This window comes from Calidris pugnax, unplaced genomic scaffold (genome assembly GCF_001431845.1).
Source record: "Calidris pugnax isolate Ruff unplaced genomic scaffold, ASM143184v1 scaffold41, whole genome shotgun sequence".
Lineage (NCBI taxonomy): Eukaryota > Metazoa > Chordata > Aves > Charadriiformes > Scolopacidae > Calidris > Calidris pugnax.
In genome coordinates, this window is record NW_015094509.1 from 1,235,922 (window position 1) to 1,258,108 (window position 22,187).

General features: G+C 41.7%; 1 protein-coding gene across 4 annotated transcripts in view; it reads right to left on the reverse strand.

Annotated features, from left to right (window-relative positions):
* The window catches only part of TNS3 (tensin 3), a 251,867-nt gene that overhangs the window by 187,288 nt on the left and 42,392 nt on the right, over positions 1-22,187 (reverse strand). Inside the window, exon 2 of one of the 4 annotated variants that reach the window (XM_014965348.1) lies at positions 12,030-12,074. The exons of the other annotated variants lie outside the window; for them this stretch is intronic. Coding sequence (XP_014820834.1) covers positions 12,030-12,074 — 45 coding nt within the window. The remainder of the gene's footprint in view (positions 1-12,029; positions 12,075-22,187) is intronic. 4 annotated transcript variants of the gene reach the window in all.

The window sequence follows — 22,187 nt, forward strand, 5'->3', positions numbered from 1 at the left end:
AAAGGGGGAAAGAGGGAGGAAAGAGGGGGGGAAAGGGTAGAAAGAGAAAAGAAGAGAGAAGAGAGAAAAAAAGAAGAGAGAAAAAAGAAAAAAGAAGAGAGAAAAAAGAAAAAAGAAGAGAGAAAAAAGAAAAAAGAAGAGAAAAAAGAAGAGAGAAAAAAGAAGAGAGAAGAGAGAAAAAGAAAAAAAGAAAAAAGAAAAAAGAAAAAAGAAAAAAGAAAAAAGAAAAAAGAAAAAAGAAAAAAGAAAAAAGAAAAAAGAAAAAAAGAAAAAAGAAAAAAGAAAAAAGAAAAAAGAAAGAGAGGAAGGATAAAGAGAAAAAAGAAAAGAAAGAAAAAGAAAAGAGAAAGAAAAGAGAAAGAAAAAAAAAAAACCAAAGCACCCATGGCAAGCAAAGCTACTTCCACAAGTCTCAAAACTGGAATCTATACTATACTACATGCAAGTCAGGAGCAAAACCTAGAAGAAAATAGTGCAGAACCACAGGTTACAGACTGATGTTTTGGTTTTTTTCCTGAAGAGGCTGTAATTATGGCTGGTCTCCATTGCTAGCATTATGAAACTCTTCTGTTTACCACACAAGGAAATACATTTGGCCGTGCTCCGCTCTCTAAGACACACAGGAATCTAACAAAGCTGAAAGTTTATCCTAGACTCACCTCAATATAACACAGCAGACTCTCTAAAGATCTACACGGGCATTCTCACCTATGCTGAATTTCAAACAGTACTCATCTCTGAGCATTTTCATTACGTACCACCATGCTGATCATCAGCAGATAAAAAATTCACAGCAACTCTGTCAAAGACTTTTGCAATATATAACATTTTGAGGAGAAAAGCAGTTTACACAAACAACACTCTCCAGATTTCAATTAAGCCAAGACAGGCTAAAGCGCTCAAGATACAGAACTTGGGCTTTGGGAACACTGATACAGCAGTTCCTCCCTGGCAGAAACTCAACACTGGTTCATTACACCTATGGAAGAGTGATTCACAATGTTATTCCCAAATACCATACCACATCCTAACAGTTAATTATTCAAGGAAAAACAGAACCAAGCATCGTTTGTTTATTTCAACTCCATGTTTCCAACATAGAAACTGCAATGGATCCTTCTTTAAAAAGATAGTTACAGGGCTTAGTTCTTTCATCAAAGAATCAAACAAATATTATAAAATTAAACCTGTTCATATAATTTTCAAGAAAAATATATAACTATATTCCCATACATACATGCTCAAAAAAAAAAAATAAATCAAACTTAGTCAATTATTTATTACTTCTACAGAATTGGTTCCCTCCAAAGTCATGCAGGCAGTGACTAAATTATGAGGAAAATACATATCTCAACAAAAATAATAAGACTTTCTAAATAAAATCATTAATTCCAGATGTTACTCTATGTGTAGGGGAAAAAAAAGCCAAAACCTGTTTGTACATTATTTCTCCATCTCCAAAACATGCAACAATGCATGTCATATATTCCAGGTAAGAGAAAATTATAAACATACATGCAAAGCCCCATGAGCTCTCCCTGTGTCAGACTCTAGTCCTGACAAATTTTACATGGCCTGTAAAACCCCTCTCAGCACAGCAGTAAAATCATATAAAGCAAAGATACGTTGTCTTCACTTCCCCTCCATGGTCATGCAAATATGACCCCTCTTCCCTATCTTCTCTCTAAATAACTTACCAACCAAAATTGCAACTTCCTGCGACTCAATTTGTGCATTCTTCTGCTCTCCAAGATAGCTTTAAATCCACTGCCTGATAGAATGCTCATGACTATTATTTTAAATACACGGGAGGGAGAAGGTGCAGTGTATTAGCAGAGTAGGTGTTTCACCACCTTTTATGGACTAGGGAAATGCCCACGGGGGACGTCCAATAGAAAGTTCGAATAATGGATGACTGAAAGCAATTTTCATGAAAATGCCAAGCCACAGTTAAAAAACGTTTCCAAAACTAAGCCATATATCTATTTCTGGAAGATTGCTCCAAAAATACATCACATGACTAAGGAAAAAACAGCCCAGCTAGCTGAGGGGAATGCCAGACACCTCACCCCATTTCAGCCCAATCTGTTAAGGTTACTCATCGGTTATTTCTGTCACCTCTCTACTTCCTCTCCTCCCATCTCTTGTACAAAGTCTGCACAGAAAAAGTCCCATGATTTCTGTACAGTTACTTAGAGCTTCCATGGGGAAATCAGAGTATAAAAGCCCATCAGGTTACCTGCACTGCCCCATAACTAGTACTCCTGAAGCGAGTACTGATGAGACAGGGCTGCCCAGAACACAAAAAAATTTGGTAACACAGAATAGTTTAGAACTTTTCTCTTCCCTCCCCACAGTAAACAGCATTTTTAACTTTCCTACTCCTGAACCAGTTTTCCATGTTTGCTGCAGGTTTCATTTCCAGAAAAATAAGAATGCCTGCTGTGCACACAGACCAAATAACGGGTTGCTATCCACCTACCCTCTAAAACGGCTTTTAGAATAACAGGGCTGACTACAAATTTTTGGTAACTATAAAAAGTGATTATGTCAAAAGTCTCACTCACACAAGGACAAGATGAATATACAAGGAAGAATTTTCCAGAAATAGCAAACACTGTAATATGCGAGATACTCTGCAGCTCTTCCATATGAGAATAATTTCTTGGAAAACATAACTACTGCTTCAAAAGTAGCACAGTATTTTAGCAAAATGGCATTAACTCAACATATCACACAAGTACATACATAACTACCACCAGTGAACATGTAAGTTTTGCAGAGCCCACACTGCATGACAAGCATACAGTCCAGTGGCAAAAAAAAAAAAAACCAAAAAAAAAAAAAACAAAACCACCCAAGGATTTTTACAGGGACTGAAATAAGGCATTTCTGTCTGCTTCGCTCAGATTCGGAGGTTACTTCTGCAGTGACCTAGCACATATACATAGATTTCATTTGTTCATTTTAAAGTGAACCCCAAGGATTTTTACAGGGACTGAAATAAGGCATTTCTGTCTGCTTCGCTCAGATTCGGAGGTTACTTCTGCAGTGACCTAGCACATATACATAGATTTCATTTGTTCATTTTAAAGTGAACCCCCACCAGTGTCACACTTGCTCGTTTCTGTGCTGTGGGACTGCATGACTAGTTCTGCCTAGTTCAACCTACCCACCATCTTTATGTTTTTGTAAAAACCTTGATCATATTCTCCCTATAAACTTTATATTTTCAAAAATGAAGAGTCCCAGTCTTTTCCGTCTCTTTCGAAAAAAGCAGCTGTTCCATCTTGGTCATCCCTTTCCGGACATGCCCTCCTCCTACCATATGCATTTATACGTGCTGGGACCTGAGACATAACGTTTCAAAGCTTCAAGTTAACAACTGAGAGGGAAATAATTGCTCCACAGCCTGTTCAACTCACACAGCCTTGCACTTGGGTCTCCAGACCTAGATTTCCAGGTACAGTTGCTTCTAAATCCAGTTGCCAGAAAAAAATGCGTTGCTCATGAGCTGAAAGAAAAAATTGTACTGGCTCTCACATACAAAGTTTTCCACCATAGTTCTCTCATTTACAGCTCTAAAAAGCTGAAAACTAAAAAGTTAAAAGCCAGACAGTTCACCTTGGAGGACATCCTTCGTCTAGATCATGAGCTGCATGTGCTTGTCTCAAAGTTTAAAATTCTTGAGACAAAGCAATAATCAGCTTTGTTTGAAAGGTCATTTCCATGGCACGCACAGATTATATAGCCAGTGTTTGGAAAAGACTGATCATCAGATAAACCTCTCTCCCCACTTTAAAGCTTGAGGTTGACCACCTCAAAATTTAAACAACATACAGGAACTTTTTCATATTTGCTGTTTTGCCAGACAGTTTCAAGTCGTTCCCATCACGACCTGGCTGAGATTTCAGTCCAGAAAACAACAGGTCCAGGTCTGCCTGGAGGTGGGTGACACCCACTAAAGAAAAACGGCACCCAAGGGGGTCTGAATGCATGCCCCTACTCTACATTCCTTCCAGCAGGATGCAGGCAGAGCAGCACACCTGCTAGAGAAAGCCAAATCACGGAATGACACAGCGTTGGAAGGGACCTCTGGAGATCATCTAGTCCAACCCCCTGCCAGAGTAGCTCCACCCAGAGCAGGTCCCACAGGAACGTGTCCAGGCGGGGTTTGAATGTCTCCAGAGAAGGAGACTCCACCACCTCCCTGGGCAGCCTCTGCCAGGGCTCTGCCACCCTCACAGGAATGAAGTTCTTCCTCATGTTTAGGTGGAACTTCTTATATTCATGTTTGTGCCCATATCCTCTTGTCCTGTCCCTGGGCACCACTGAAAAAATCCTCACCACCCTCCTTCATCCCAATATCCCTAGGAACCAGTTGCCTGCAGAGAGCAGTGATTGACCCCCTCTCCTCCCAGCAGGAACAAACAGGCGAGCCTGTGGTCACTCCTGACTCACAATGTAGAATAGCAGCAGCTCTCACACTTTTCCATTTCATCAGTTCTTTGCATTTTCATTTCAACACCCTCATTTCTCCACTGCACATGAATCTGTATTGGTGGAAAAGCATTTAGGAGACAGATGGAAAGTCTATTAAGACAATTATTACTCCAGACACTGGAAAACTTGTCTTTTTAATCCTCATCTCTTTGGCAAACCAACACTTTGTTCTGTGTGGGAAAATACTGTACAAAGGAAAATGCCTGAAAGCTGCAAAGGACTGTGTGCATCATGAAAGCTCAGTGTTTGTCAATGGCTTTTTTCTTTTTTTGTTAAATGAACTAGCCTTGACATCTCTGAGACTACAACACTGCTTTTATTACACGAAGATAGGAACTCCCACATATTCAGAGCTAGACATCTGAAGATTAGAATACGTGTCTTTAAATAACAGGGGAGGGTGCAGGGAAGGCTATTTTTGAATATACCCAGTTTATGTTGAGTGCACAGAAAAAAAGAAATTTGAAGGGCATAACAAAAGTAAAAATTCAGAGACATCAGGTCTACCCTTGAAATGTTGACATTTATTTCTTTTTGAAATCACCTTTGCCTAGAATCTCTGATCAAATTTCTTCCCACTACAGATGAATTCTTGCAGGTACACAAAAACATCCAGCGAAGTACATGCTTTATGCAGATTTCCTCCCTCTGTCTTGATAGTCCCTAATGAACCTGTTTACAAAAGCAGCAAATGCACAAACAACCGTTGCAATGTACAACCTAACCCTCCTATGACCCGATGCAGTTAGTTACAAGGCCAAATACCAAAGAGCTACCTCAAAAGCTCTTAATTAACAATTTCTGTTGTGATAAGAAATAAGCAGATGTTAAGAAAAAAAAAAAAAAACACCACCAAAACATATACACAAAGGAAACAGGCCAGAAAGTTACCAAAATCTCCAAAGCAAGTGGAGAAAGGGAAAGGAGAAGCAAAAGAGGTGAGACCCGGGCCAGACCAAGGACAGCCAACAGCAGCTGTGTGCCAGAGCACTGACCAGGAAAAACAGCTGAGGGGGATTAAGATGCGTGACAGTAAATCAGTCACTGAGAAATGGAGGAAATAGTATTAATACTAACGCAGTGAGCAATTTTAGCCATTTCATATAGAATATTTTGGTAGACAGCTTGAGCCTTCTGTGCTCAATGCTCACCGTGGCACTAAGTTCATGCGGGTATTCTGTACCCCTTTGGGTGCCCACCATGGGACACTCGGAGGGTTGAGATAACGACAGATCTGACCAGAGCATGTTAAAAGGAATGTGTTATATGTATTTATTATATTAATTTCTGGGCACAATGTTACTTCGTTTGTTTTCATGGCTGTGTTATGTAAATTCTTACATGCTCTCCGTACTCCCCGTGGTGATGTTTATCACCTCTGGGAGAGGGATAAGAATCATAATTTTGCTGTCCTGTGGGATATCAACTACAATATGATGGCCTCACCGGTCAGGTGGTGATGGGGGGTTTATGCGGCACCGCTGTCCTGCCCATACCTCAGGCACTGTCTCTCAGAACTTATTATCTGGGCTGCTGAACTGTGGCAAGATATCGCAGCCCGGGTAGAGAACCTGGTTGTGAAAGTAAGAATCATAATTTTGCTGTCCTGTGGGATATCAACTACAATATGATGGCCTCACCGGTCAGGTGGTGATGGGGGGTTTATGCGGCACCGCTGTCCTGCCCATACCTCAGGCACTGTCTCTCAGAACTTATTATCTGGGCTGCTGAACTGTGGCAAGATATCGCAGCCCGGGTAGAGAACCTGGTTGTGAAAGTACGTCATGTAGATGCCCATGTACCCGAGAGCCGGGCCACTGAGGAACATCAGAATAACCAGCAGGTGGGTTGGGCTGCTGAGACTGAAGTGGCTGAGGCGGATCTGGACTGGCAACATAAGGGTGAACTATTCATAGCTCGATGGGCCCATGACTCCTCAGGCCATGAAGAAAGAGACGCCATGTACAGATGGGCTCGTGACCCAGGGGTGGATTTGACCATGGACACTGTTGCACAGATCATCCATGAATGTGAGATGTGTGCTGCAATCAAGCAAGCCAAGGGATTAAAGCCTCTTTGGTATGGAAGATGATGGCTGAAATATAAATATGGGGAGGCCTGACAGATCCATTATATCACACTCCCACAAACTCGTCAAGGCAAGCGCCACGTGCTCACAATGGTGGAAGCAAGCACTGGATGGCTGGAAACACACCCTGTGCCCCACGCCACCACCTGGAACACCACCCTGGGCCCTGAAAATCAAGTCCTGTGGCAACATGGCACCCCAGAGAGAACTGAGTCAGACAACAGGACTCATTTCCAAAACAGTCTCATTGAGACATGAGCATGGTATTGAATGGGTTTACCACATTCCCTATCATGCACCAGCCTCTGGGAAGATGGAACGGTACAATGGACTGTATAAAAACTGCACCGAGAGCAAGGGGTGGTGGGACTTTAAAACACTGGGATACACATTTAGCAAAGGCTACCTGGCTAGTTAACACCAGGGGATCCGGCACCCCAAAGAGAACTGAGTCCGACAACAGGACTCATTTCCAAAACAGCCTCATTGAGACATGAGCATGGTATTGAATGGGTCTACCACATTCCCTATCATGCACCAGCCTCTGGGAAGATGGAACGGTACAATGGACTGTTAAAAACTGCACCGAGAGCAAGGGGTGGTGGGACTTTAAAACACTGGGATACACATTTAGCAAAGGCTACCTGGCTAGTTAACACCAGGGGATCTACCAACCGAGCTGGCCCTGCCCAATCAAAACCTCCACGTACTGTGGAGGGAGATAAAGTCCCCGTAGTGCACATGAAGAATGTGTTGGGGAAGACCCTCTGGGTTAGTCCTGCCTCAGGCAAAGGCAAACCCGTCCTTGTGATTGCCTTTGCTCAAGGACCTGGGTGCACTCGGTGGGTGATGCAGAAGTTCGATGTGTACCACACAGGGATCTGATTTTGGGTGAGAAGAGCCAATGAACGCAACTGCATGATGTTAATTGATAAATTAACACTGCCACTGCACATCCTCATTTCTATAACTGCTATTGGTTGTACTACAGTAAGAATAACCCAAACTAATGACAGATGGACTCTGATGAAAAACTGAATGACATGCAGCGGTGAAGGGATCAGAAGTGACCTCAGCAGCTGGCGCCCAGCAGCTTCATTGAGATTGACATCTTCAACCTATGGACCATGGACATGAGCTGCACCAGATACATCAGCTGCAAGCCCCAGAAATACAGCATGCGACAGTCCAGCCCCACACACACCATCTTGTGTGCCCTGAGAGACTGTTCTAACAGATAGAGCCCAAAGTCATGGATTAAATAAACTCAATGGACATTTTAGAGTGACGGCCCATAGACTAAGGACACTATATCTGTATGGATACATAGGTATGTATATATATATAAATGTATGTCAGGGGAAACTGATAGAATTTAATTGGAAACTGTAAGATCTGGGCATGGCATGGAATGGTATGGAATAAGGGGTGGATGATGTCCTGGGTTCAGCAGGGACAGGGTTAATTCTCCCCAGGATTCTGCCCACGGGGGAGCCGAGTGGGCTGGGGCGTCCTGGTCCAGTCTGCCAGTGGTGGTATCATAATCCTGCTTGTATATTCCTCCCTCAGTGTCACTGTTGTTGTTCTGTTGTTCCCTTTGCTGTTCTGTTAAACTGCCTTTGTCCCAACCCATGAGTTTTGCCTTTTTCTTCCGATTCTCCCCTTGCGGCCGGGAGGGGGTCAGGTCTGAGAGAGCAGCTGCCACGGGGTTCTTTGATGCCCTCTGAGGGCAAACCACCGCACAGGGTGTCATGGTTTAAGCCCAGCCAGCAGCTAGGACCATGCACCTTGCTCCCCTCAGCTGGGATGGGGGAGGGAACCAGGAGAGTAAAAGTGAGAAAAAAACCTCATGGGTTGAGATAAAGACAGTTTAATAGGTAGAGCAAAAGCTGCGCACACAAGTAAAGCAAAATAAGGAATTAATTCACTGCTTCCCATCGACAGGCAGGTGTTCAACCATCAGCTTTCCACAGAGCTCCCTCATGCATCATGGTCACTTGGGAAGACAAACACCAACCCTCCTTCTTGACAGTCCTCCCCTTCCTTCTTACCATCAGCTTTCCACAGAGCTCCATCATGCATCATGGTCACTTGGGAAGACAAACACCAACCCTCCTTCTTGACAGTCCTCCCCTTCCTTCTTCTTTATATATGTCATATGGTATGGAATAGCCCTTTGGCCAGCTGGGGTCAGCTCTCCTGGCTGTCTCTCCTTCCAACTTTTTTTTGCACTCCCAGTCTACTCACTGGCAGCACAGTATGAGGAGCAGAAAAGGCCTTGACTGCTTAGCAACAACCAAAACATCTGTGCACTATCAACATCCCTGTCATCCCAAATCCAAAACACAGCCCCACACCAACTGTCAGCAAGAAAGTTAACTCCATCCCAGCTGAAGTTACTACCATCAGTCAAGATATGCCTTCTGTAACATCACTATCTTACATCTTCAAGACACAGAAAATAAGATGCTTTCCAAGTCTGCAGAATAATCTCATTAAAGGCGATTCAATAGGATGGGAAAATGGCAACCTCAGCTCAGTTTCCTACTCTCCCCACACGCGTTCTTATTTAACTACTTTATTTCAACCCAGGCTCTTGGGGCCTACTGACACGAGACAGCATTAATGACCGGGTGAAGCCTACCTGGCCCCTGTATTTGAAAGGCTGGAGTTACACTAAGCAGGGAACGGACTGCAGACCAGCATCTGTGGCCAGAACATCTTCACCCCACACCTATGCTCCCCACCCAAAATTAAAAAATGCTAAGGAGAAGTCAAGATTAGGCTGATTGCTCACTGTGGCAAACAGCAAAACAGGGCTTCTCTTCTGGTCCTCAGCTGCTTCCAGCTCTAATCATCCTTCCCACTCCGGTACCAAAATCAGTACTATGGAAAACAGGCTCTTCAGGCTCTGGCAGACAGGCATAGCACAAAATGCAGTGACACTGTGTCACAGAGAAACAGAAAGCCCTTGTTATGTCAGATTCAAGCTTTGCCTTCATTTGAGAGAGGGACTCTCAGTAGATGTATTAATACCATGTTCAGTTCTCATATACACGCTGATGTTCGGCCTGCAGCTCTGAGAATCAGAAAAACTCAACAGCAAAGCATACCACAGTACAGTAAAACAATGTGTATTTAGCAAGCTAATCATTATAAATATACCTACTTCTGCTCAACAGCAAATTTTTTATGCCTAAAAAAAATTGAATTAAGTTACTTTCACCTCCACCTTGTTATTATATCTATTTTCACAGCTACTTCAGTTACAGCCTCCAGACAGGATACAACCCTTGCCTGCCAGTCCAAATGGTCTCCACCTTTCTGTTTAGCTATTCTCATTCAAACATTAACCTCTAGTAGGAATGCAAGAAAATAGCCATCTTGACAAATCACATCAATTCCAGTCACTGACTAGTGCAGGCTGCTACTAACTGGAAGCCCTGTGTGCTCCCACCCAGCCAGGAAAAAGTCTGTTGCTACTGGCCTGAGGCTTGGAACTTCAATTCCTCTCCTCTGCCGTGTGAACGAACCAGGATAATGTAAAATGGCTTAAGCACAAGGATCACATTCAACTACAAGATCTAAAGCTTTTGTGAAAATGGAAATCAAACACAATAGACATTTATAAAGTTATTATACAGTGCCTGCTCTGTAGTTGATTAACTTGCTCACTCACCCAAGGACAAATAGTTAAACTATTATGTTGAGAAAAACAATTACATAAAACACAACTGTTACTTAACTCAATTGATCTGCTCCTTCCTTGTAGCTCAAAATAACCATTTACTTTAAATTTCAAAATAGCTATCCTATATACTTCGCTGACACTAAAATCAGGATCTCTTCTCACAGTGAGTAAAGAAAAACTCAATAAAACTTAAGTTGAATTTGATTTTCATGATCTTTTTTAAAGGCCCAAAGAATCCACTTTAAACCCTAAAGTCCTCCTTCTAACAATTAGGAAACTCCACAAACCCATACTCTTCTTATCAAATACTCCCCAATCTCATCAGTATCACTTCATCAGGACTCTTCAGTTTCCATTGCACCAAGGGTACTTCCATATTAACACACTGGAAAAGTACTCCACTCTCTCCCCCTTAATAAAAGAGAATAATGAGAGTTTCCTTAAAAGCATTCATAATTTTTACTCTATTGTAGCTTAGATGTCTTTTCTTGAACTTTTAGGGGATCTAATTCATTATCACAATAGCTACTGCTCCCTCTGCCCTCCAGAAAAGAAGAAAACATTCCTAGAGCAGATGATTAAAACAAAACAAATTTCTAGATCACAGAAATTTATGGAAGGAACAGTTCCATGGTGCACTTGCCAAAACCTGAAATCATTTCATGGGAATGTACAACAAACTACAAGTGAGACTAGAGAACCCTCATTTCAAAGGCTCATCCTGGTTCTGACATCCACTTGTCCTGGTGTCTTTTTCAGTGCACATCATGCAGTGTATCAATATTGCTACTGAAAACAAATAAAACTCCTTAAGTGTCTTCACTGCCTTGATGCGTTTGTTCGCAGACCTGCTGACAAGGCATATCTGCAGGCTGCTATTTTTATAAACGTTGTGAAGAGAAAACACAAATGCTGGGTTTTCAAGACTTGAGGTGTATCTCTGAAGGCCTGTTAATCAAGAAGAGGTAATCTTTCAAAAGAAAGCTACAGAGTCTCAGTCTAGCCAAAAGTATCAGTCAGTAGGTACTCATCACTCAACAGGTTCCACTCAAAATGCCAGGACAATCACAAGTTTTGCTTTTCAGGCTCTTTCATCTGGCAAAGTAGGCTTCTTTACAAGCAACAAGCCATTTGACAAAACCAAGCAACTGAGAGCAAGCAGCAACACCGGGCAAATACACTTGGCTATTCAAGATTTGTATATGTTGGCTTTTTAGTATTATGTGGCTTTCTTCATATAATGCAGCTCAGGACAGGAAAACCTGTAAAATTTTCAGTCTTTGTTGCTCAACCTGATACTATATATCGGTGTAGCCCTTGCCCTCTCCTTTACAGCAAATGTACAGTTTCCAAAAGAGAACCCACTTTTCCATGGACACATAAAACCTTATTGACCAAACCACAATCAGAACATCCCCTGTTCTCCTGAGCAAAAGCATACACAAGAGAAAGGGAACGAGAGAAGAACTGCCTTTTGCTAAACATTCTTTCGGCAAAAATTTATAATCCCTTAATTTTGCCATTCAAACAAACCCGATGCCTGGAGCCATAAGGAGCCTAGCGCCTGTATGCTTGTTTTATTTGTTAATTTTCATTACACACAAGGCTTTAAGGCAGTGTAATTGTTTATAGGCTGCAACCCTCAGTGGCAGAGAAACCACAAGGAATTCTCAGATGTGATTACAGTCTTACAAGTTAAAAGCCTCGGCATATAAAATGGGTTGAATCGCTGAGGAATGAACATACCTTGGTTTGTCCACCAGCCAACTCTCCAGATGAGCTGTTGTCAGCCTGGTTTAAACAAAGGGTTGCTTTAATTAGTGAAATATTACTAACTGACAGGGCAAATTCCAAAAATACTTCACTACAATTAGAAACGTTCCCCCCCTCCCCATTAACACAACTTTTAAATAGCTTTTAACCCCTACACGGCCACATGGGTGTGCTCTAACTATATCCATTTCTCCTCTGCACATCAAACTACTGTTAAGGAAGCAATAAAAATGTTTCCCAAAGAAGCTGAAAAGGCTTCCCACTATTATTACCAGAGGATCAAGGCAACATCTCATTTCAGTCCTATTTCAGATCACAGTGGAACTGAAGTTTTTCCAGCCTAGTTCTGCACTGAGCTTAACGAGGAGGGGAAATGCGTAAAGGAAAGCAAAATGCAAATGACTGTTCAAACCAGTTTTCTTTTCAGGTTCAGTTCAATTCACAGCTTGTTACTCTACTGACTGTAGCCATCATCTTCCCCTGGCTGCCATTCATTTTCCATCTTTTCACTTTCTAGAAACTGTTCAATAATTCTACCACCGCGTGCCCATGAGGCTCCAGCCCGTTCCCACGCATCCCCCGGCATGTTGTGTTTTCGCACGACAGCAACTGCAACTCAGTAAATCAAAACCAAAATTTACCCCTGACAGAACAGGTAGTACGACATCAATAATAGTGCAGATCTTTTTAAACAAAAAAATATCATTTTGCAAGCAAATAAAGTGTGGAGCTTAGGATTTTTTTCTTAGAACAAGTGATTAAATCCTTTAAAGTTAAGGCAAACCAATCCCTGAGATTTAGCGACCTCAACTACTGTACTCTGTACACTTAAGCAAACAAATTAATATTTTCTATGCAAAACACACACATACACCCAAGATATTAATTGTATAATGCCTGTACAAAAACATATAGATGCCCTTTTTGCTCTTACTGCTTGCATGTGCCACGTGTACAGACAGATGCCTTCAGACTAAATGAAGTCTTTTCAAAATGACATTTTGCAGAAAACTTAAGATCTTTCTATTTCTCTGTCTCACTGGAGCACAGCTGTGTTTAACTGCCTCCTGTGACTGAATGTGGTCACAGAAGCATCCTCCATGAAAGGACTGCTTACAGACTTCTTGGTTTATGGGAGGTATTCCCCAAACATAAGGCTCCCTGAACTGAGATTTGATTCATGCAACTCAGTGCTCCAGTGACCCCAGTTCCTAAATAGGAAAGGTGATCCTGCAAAGTCATTTAAGTGAAAATTTCTGGCTTTCAGACTACCTGGAATTTAGACTTACACTTACAGTTGTCCAACTAATGCTATTATTTATAGCAGCCATAATTTCTACATATTACAGCCAACACGAGCTTGCGTACGTTATAACCTGCAGCAGTGCTTGCTTACACCATGACCTGATGCTATGACTTCCTCTTCACTGTTGACTGATCTAAATCTGGAAGATAGTATTTCCACAGACAGCAACATGCAATCATCCTCCAAGGACCTCCAAAGATCCTCATGTAATAAGTCCCCATACCTAACACAGTTCTCAAAAAACTCATTTCTGCAGCTATTACACAGTTGATTTTCTTTCACTCGCTCAGCTTCCTTTAGTCATTAGCTTCTTCTGTTCAAGAGACATTTGTTAAGAAAGGAATTAAATTATTAGGAACCACTTAATGCCCATGTAAAATGGTGGGATTTGTAGGGGGTTTTTTCTTTTTATTTTTTTTTTTCTTTTTTTAATACAAACATATCACCTGCAAAGGTCAAATGCAGGACCTCTCAGACATTAAAAAAAAAACCAAACATGCTTTACTATGCTCACTTTGGCAGCACATAAACTAAAATTGGAGCGATACAGAGAAGATTAGCCTGGCCCCTGTGCAAGGATGACACACAAACTCATCAAGCGTTCCACATTATTTTTGAAGGACACTGAAGTGCTGGAGCGTGTCCAGAGGAGAGCCACCAAGCTGGGGAGGGGTCTGGAGAACAAGTCCTATGAGGAGAGGCTGAGGGAACTGGGGGGGTTCAGCCTGGAGAAGAGGAGGCTGAAGGGAGACCTTATTGCTCTCTCCAGCTCCCTGAAAGGAGGGTGTAGAGAGGTGGGGGTTGGCCTCTTCTCCCAAGGGAATCATGACAGGAGCAGAGGAAATGGTCTGAAGTTGGGGCAGGGGAGGTTTAGATGAGATATTGGGAAGAATGACTTTCCTGAGAGGGTGGTCAGGCACTGGAAGGGCCTGCCCAGGGAGGTGGTGGAGTCACCATCCCTGGAGGGATTTAAGAAACAAGTAGATGCTCCAGTGGCACGCGCTAGTGGCCGAGACTGTGAGAGTGTGTGTGTGTGTGTGTGTGTGCACGTTGGACACGGTGATCTCAGAGGTCCTTTCAAACCGTGATGATTCTGTGATTCTGGTTTACTCATATTCAACTTCAAATACACAAACTGCTGCTACCAGGGGCCCAGTTACCAGCTCATGACAAAAAGTTACCTTGAGTTTAGGGGAATTAAATTGCTCCCACAGTTTCTTATAAAAACATCTCTGTGAGGTGGGTGAGAAGGGTCCTTGTACTCTTTTCTTTAGGAGCCCAAGGCAGCCAGAGTGAGCCACCAACTACAAAAGCAGAGAGATAAGGGAACAGTGTTGCATCTGATCAGAACTGAGGACAGACTGCAATTATGCATCCTGGAACTCAGCCAGACCCCTTGGTCAATCACATTTATGAACAAGATGCTGTGAAACCTTAAAATAACTAAACAGAAAACCGCAATACTCCAAGCCAAAGCAAGCCCCTAAAATCTTTAGATGTAGATGTGTAAGCAACACAGGGAAAAATTCCACTAAATAAATACTATGAGCCTATGCCAGAACTCTTGTTGTTACGTGCTGCTACTTTCTGTCTTGAAGAAGAAATAAAATCTTCACTTGTGACATGATATACCCTCACAGAGACAAAAGTTCCAAACAACACATGCGCACACATACACCTTTCCAAAGCATCTTCTGGGGTGAGGGAAGAGGTAGGAGATCAAATCACGCTGTAACCTGTCCACTGCTATCTTACCTGCAGGATAAGCACTGAAACAGAACACTGAGAAAATCCAGTGTGAAGAAAATCCTGATACTTTTAGAAAATCTTGACTTAAAACAGCAAGTTGAGAAGAGGCAGGGCAATACAAGTTCAACAGAACACAAGTTTAGCAACCTTTAGGAATTGTGGTTGAGAAACAGGGCATAATATTTTGATGTCACCAAACCCTTGTCTACTTTCAGGTCACTGCAATGCAAATAATAATTCCCACTTGTATTTACGACGTCTGAAGTTGAAATAAACAAGAAAACCTAATGATGTTCATGACAGCGTTCAACTATTGTGGATTATCAATAAAGAGAACTTCCCTAAACTCATTGAGGTTTCTATGTGGTGCCCACGTCCTACAGACAACCACAGCAACATGCACGGGGGCACAGGGGAGGCCGAGCGCTACTGAGCAACTGTACTTCCCTCATCCTGCAGAGTACATGGGGTTCTGCCTGCGAACACAGATGGATTAGCAGTCATTTCTTCAAGAATCACAGCTTAAATAAGGGTTGTGTGGCCCTTCTACCCATCTACATTTTTCTTGCATTCCCTCTACCTAGTTTGGAGCTCCAGCTCAGCAGACAGAGAAAAGTTTCCTGCAGGCAAGAATGAACAATCTCTCCCCAATTACAGAGCCATGTGTGGGCTATGAGCAATTTTCCAAACATAAAAGGAAGGAGGGAATTTGCTATCCATATATTAACAAGCTAAAACAAGCCAACTTGCAGATGGAAAGGATCAAAGTGTCTGAGTCACCTCAAAATTAATCCCCTCCAGGAATGTTCACCACCTCCCCCCACCACACACATACAGACACTATGTCCCCCCAGTCCTTCCCAGAGCAAAAAGTCAAGCTCAAAGAATGTTTCTAGCTCTTTTAGATTAATATGATGCTCCCCAGAATACACACACCCTACTTTTCTCTTTGAAAGCCTATGTTCTTCACCCTTCCCCCTCCATCCCATGCACATGCAGATAGCCAAGACAATTTTATCCCCACGGTCTATCAAACATGATACTATGCTTCATCAAAAATACTCGCTGAAGGTTCAGGTTGGAAATGACACCTGCATCACACAGAGATATGACTGTCTTTTCCAAATGCCAGAACAGCAAAAATAATTTTTATCACCTGTAATACAGACTCTTTGACTCAAATTTGCCTTATGAACAGGAAAAGGTGAATGTGAAAAGCTAAACTTATTAGGAAAAACAAAAATACACATTATGAGAGGTAGTTCTTCTAGTATTTCCAGGATGTTATTCACATTTGAGCTGCCGCTGTTCAACAGTATTTTATACAATACCTTAGTTAGATGTCAAAAGGATGCCTGTGATGTCAAAACTCTTCTAAAACCTGTCTCTTAGGCAAGCTGAAAACTATTATGATTTAGAGAGGGCCTGAAGAAAGATTCTTGTTCTGCTACAGTATGGGGGGAAAAAAAAAAAAAAAGAAATCAACATTCTTCCCAAAAAAGCCTAAAGAAGCTGTTAGCATAAACAGCCAAGTTTTATTCCTACAGAAGCATAAAAATTCCCATTTTTCACAAAGAAAAGCATTCGAAACAGTAAATCTAGTAGCTGATGGGGCTGGTAAGAGCTACAACAGTACCATTAATGTAGCCAGTTCTGACCACATCAGAACACTGGCCGGATTAAGGAAGCAATTGGAGTTGAGGACCGGGCTACGAGGCTACTAGGAGTTCACATGGGAATCTATCCTGCTGCAACCCACGTTACATCCATCAGCTCTGCTACACTGACGAGTGCGCCGTTTGGGAGACTGCCACCACCCAAACGACGTGGCTCACTGACAACCAACATCAGTTGCTCCAACAGCTTCTGAAACAACACGAGCTGCGCCAGGCAGCATTACTAGGAAGGAAGTGATGTGCTGGGAACAGGGGCTTAACTTCTGAATTCCACCTGCTAAATCCATCCTTGGGCTTTGAAGTTCTCTCATTTCATTACCCTTCACAAGTTTGCCTCTGCCTCCTTTGCAGACAGGCCATACATACAATCAGATAAAAGGGAGCTAAGGCACAAACCATTTCAGCTACCAAGCTGCCAACTGGATCTTGGAAGTGTCAGAAGCTCCCTGCCTCACCACAGACCTCTGGGGAAACATGGACATTTGGGTTAGTTTTTTTTCATGCAGCTGTGCACCGTCTCTAAAATTGAGATACCAGGTTTTTTAAGATTGGGATGACATGCAGCTAAGTAACTTTGAGAAGGATCACAAGCTGTCCAGATACCGCAGCAACAGGTGATGTAACAGACAGGAAAGAAGGTGAACATATTTGTGCATGAATATACATGAAATGTCCCCAGCAATTCAGTTTCCCTACACCTCTAACAGAAAGTTAGCAATCAAAGAGGAGGTACTCAGGGGTCTCTAAAATTCTATCACAATTTTAGAAGCACTGCTGTGTATAAGAACACCAGAATTAATAAAACAAAAAAGTGTGGGTTTTTCTCCAGTGAGCTAGGATATTTCTCCTTCCCTTTAGAAAGTTTCAGTCATTTGGTAAGGAAACAAATCTGTATACAACTATTCACTATTAATCAATAATCTTGTTACTACAGCATAGGTAACTACTAAAACACAGCATATCTTAAAAAAAAAAAATATTCAACTACAAATAATGAAGAGAAATACAAAATGAATCTTGAAGTACTTCACCACCTGGTATAGACCTTATAGTCAAATAATGTCTTATTCTTCAGAGTATCTATATGAAGTCTGTATGTGTAAACTTCATCTGACATTGCCCCCACCCCCAATTTATACATTAAAAATGCATCAGCCTACAAATGAAATAAATCTTGATTCCTAGCAAGAGACAAATAACTAAAAGAGCCAAAACACAATCAAGAAATGGTCTTTTTGCTCCTGAAGTACCGAACAGTCTGGGTTAAAACAACACGTAACTCAGGTCTGCCAATTCCTAATCTCCATCAATGCAAAGCCATAACAGCATACATAAGACTCTGCAGCCCCAAAGCAATCATAGCTTTTGCATTTCCCAGGAACTCTATATTCAAAGACCTATGCAGGTCGAAAATACCACCCCAGAAATGCTCTTTTCATTCTTCTCCAGGCCTTTTCATACCACTTTAAAGCAGGAATATTTTCATTATTCCTCTGCTTTCCCACTGACTGTGTCCCTCCTGAATACCTTTTCTCTTGCCGAATGCTGCTTAGCAATAATTACAATACCTAGGGGCTTGCCTGTGCCTCCAGGAAACACCCCTAAATCTGTGAAATCCTCAGTTTGTATTCTTCTAATCTCAGTCAGGTAAATTCACACTTTTCCCAATCATTAAATTTCTTCATTAACTAATGGATCCAACTACACCTGAAATGCGTCAATTATCTCAGCCATACACACTGAAGTTGCACTTCATGTGAGCAAAACACTTTTCTTTCAGAACGTGCAAAACTTCAGTTCTGAATACAGTAAGTCAGAGTTGCTTGAACTGAAACTCCCAAATCTATTAGCATGCGCAGCAAATTTCATGGCCATGGTAAACAACTTGGTGTCATTAAGAAATAAATGGAGCAAGCTCACCACTTTTTTGAGAGCTGTCAAAAAATAGTTAATGACTCATAGGAAAACCTTGATTTGCCCTGCACACATGCTTCATTTCCCTCACCACTTCAAGTACAACGAAGTGAAAAATTATCCCTACTTGAACACTCCTACTCTATTTTGAAATGTTTTTACCTTCTCAGCTCTACAGGTCTTCAGAGCACTTACTCATTAGCGAACAACTACAGGTAACTGTAACAGCAGGGGTGAGCCAGAGCAAGTGAACGGAACGACCCAAAACCATTAATGCAGGCAACGCTCCCTCTAAAAGCAAACTGTAAAAGAAGCGTCCGTTTCATTGAAAGACTTGAAGGAGAAATAAATTGTTCCAGGTTGCCCAGGAAAGGTATGATGTTCGTGATGCTCAGAACGGAAGGGCAAAGCAGAGGAACTCAACTCAGAGCTCAGAAGTGCCATCAGGAAAGAGAAACTGCATTTTCTTACTGGCAGTGGTCTGAGTCTCGAGAGTGATGAGGCCCTCCAGCTCTCAGCTTCTCCTAAACTCCGAGCTCAAAAGGAACCACGAGGGTTCTCTGCCCCTTAAGAGCTTGCCCACCCCTACCAGGGACCTGCCCTTCCCTGTCCCCGCAGCCCCGCTCCAAGCACAGGAGGCACAACTCCCCCCAGGTTGGCAACAACAAGAGCAACCCTGGCAGATAACACTCGAGAACCCCAAGTTGCTTTGTAAGGGGCAGAACCGATTATCACCTTCCAAAACCCAGAACACGGATCTCGTTGAGGCTCGGTGTCAAACTCTCTCACTGGGTATCACTTTGCGTTTCAAGCTGTGTTACTGATGGCAGTATCAGCATGAGTCAGTGACATGGAGAACTGGTGACACTAAAGTCTGCTTTGCTTGAATTTCAGTCCTCTGCTGCAAGCATTAGTCACCCCATTCTTTAAAAACAAAAGAAAACCCAAACAACAAAAAAAATCTATTAAAAGGAAGAAAAGCCATCGCTCACATTTCATACCACATCTGCCTAACCAGAGCTCTGTCTTCTATTAAGCAGAATAATTATGTTTTCATAGAATCTCACACCTGCAAAGAACACAGTCTCACTGAAAAGCACATGGATAAGGCACTAACCAGCTCAATTTGGTGCATATATGAAGTGTTAATTCAATGAATTAGGGATGACAAGGTGCTTTCCCCTCCTCAAATGAGCCCAAGCCATTAAAAAACAATTCTCAAAGACACTTTTGATTATTTATCAGGTCCTTCTGGCAACACATTTCTTTAGCCACATGATCACTGACTATTTTGATACTGTTATCTTAAACTAGATGATGAAAGTCCTGGTTTTCGCCAGAAGTATTGTTCTGTACTCGCAGACTCCAGATGTCACAGCTGAACACACCCACTCTTTCCCAATCAGCTCCCTGATTTTGTTTCTTGGGGAGTAGCATACTATCTCCCGCAGGCCATAATCAAAGTTGGGGTGCCTCATGACCTAGTCTGAGCCACTGCTTGAAGAAGAGTCCAGGTTTACCAAGAGAAAAAAAAAAAAAGAAAAAAAAAATCACAAACGAAGCATGTCCTGTGAAGCAGCACAGAAGTAAAAGCACAATACTGAATAGAAAATGCAAAACCTCTAAGACTCAAAAGGCAAGAACTCTATGGAAGAAAATTAAGTTTCCAGCCAGACTTAGACCTGTTTCTTCCCCTGCCCCATCATTAAGCAACTTGAAACACATATTTAATTTAACATTGACAGACAAATCTAACGTTGGAGACTACACACTTTTGTGTATGCTTTTGTACAGCAGGCAGAAGCATGACAGGATAACTCCAAAATATTTTAAGTAACCACAGCATACAAGACAGAAAAAAGTTAGACAAGTAAAGGGATACTGGCATCCATAAAAATCCTGCAGAACATGGAAAGCTCTCCAAATAATGCAGGACAGCTGGATTCAAGCTGTAGCAAGGTCATCACTGACTATCTGCTGAAAGGGAACAACTGCAAGGTTATAAAAAGGACAAAACATAGAACTTTCTTGAAAATGACTACAGAATTATTGTCAGTTGCTTCTTTCCAGGGTAGAAACTTACAAAGAAAGCCTATGAGGCTTGCCAATATTTACTTTTCATATTTTATTTACAGACCGAAGATGAATTCCTAAAACAGGTATATCGCTGATATTTAAAAAATACAATTTTGCTTTCAAACCATAATCAGAAAGAGCAGCTAAGATAGAATAGCAGCTTTTTAGATGCTTATAACTTTACAGCTAAAATAAATCCAGTATTTGAACTAGACAAGAGAAAGCAGAGAGGAAATTTAAGAACCATCCTAACAACAAACACAGTGTTTTAACTGAAATCTATTAATCTAAAAATTTCTTACTTAAACCCCAGTCTATTACTAAAAACATACATCCTCCCCAGAGTTTGATCTTAAACACCCTAATCTACTGAAGCTATCACTGGAAATGCCAGGTTTCCCAGAAACAGCAATAATAGGTTATAAATTGTACTTGACTTTTCGTCTTCCAAATCGAATCTGTCTCAACTGAAAATGAACATAATTCTGAAGGCTGAGAGTTGCTGATAGCTGCAAGAATAAGTGAATGGCTTCAAAAAAGATAGCACACCTCAGGAAAGGCTTATTTTTAATTAGTGAGATACCTTGTGTTCATAAGGAAATGTTTTCCAAGTTTTTTCAAACACAAATTAAATTGATTACGTACTAAAATCAACAGCAATGAATTTAACCATAAAACTAGTCAGGTTCCAGGCTCTCACTTCTTGACCATAGCAACAGGCTGTGTGTTTATGAATTAAAATCAGATAATAACTGCTTCATCAAACCCAAAGGGAATAGTCTGTTACTGAAATTCAGGCAGCTGAAATGTCTTCATTTTTACATATATATATAATTTTTTAAATGCAAATTAGTCATAACCTGGCAAAAGCACAATGTCAACAATTTCTAAAAAATTACATTTGGGTTGCAAACACTATAGAAAGGCCCAGACAGACCAGGTAAATAAAACCTAACACGTATGTTCAGGAAATAGCATGTTCCCAGACGTACAAGCACACAATACCTACAAAGATGTCCTACGCTCTCATAGTTACTATTTTCAGGCCACTAACTGCCAGAAAAGCATCCTGTAACAAGCCACTATTGCCTATTAATCACTGAAGCTCGAAAAAACAAAAGCTTGGATGCACACAAGTTGTGTTTCCATGACTAATTTCTTTACTATTTGGGGAAAACTCACATTATGCTGTGGAGCACAGATGATGTCACCCTCTTCACGAGCCCCAGGAAAGGCAGAAGGGTGCCCACAATGTGGTATGGAGCCCAACATCGATAGAGCTACGTGTTACAAAGCACCCATCTCCAGAAGAAACCTCTAATTGAGTAACCCTTTAGCTTGTGGTTGGTATCAAACAGGCAGGAATCATAGAATTACAGAATGCTATGGGGTTGGAAGGGACCTCTGGAG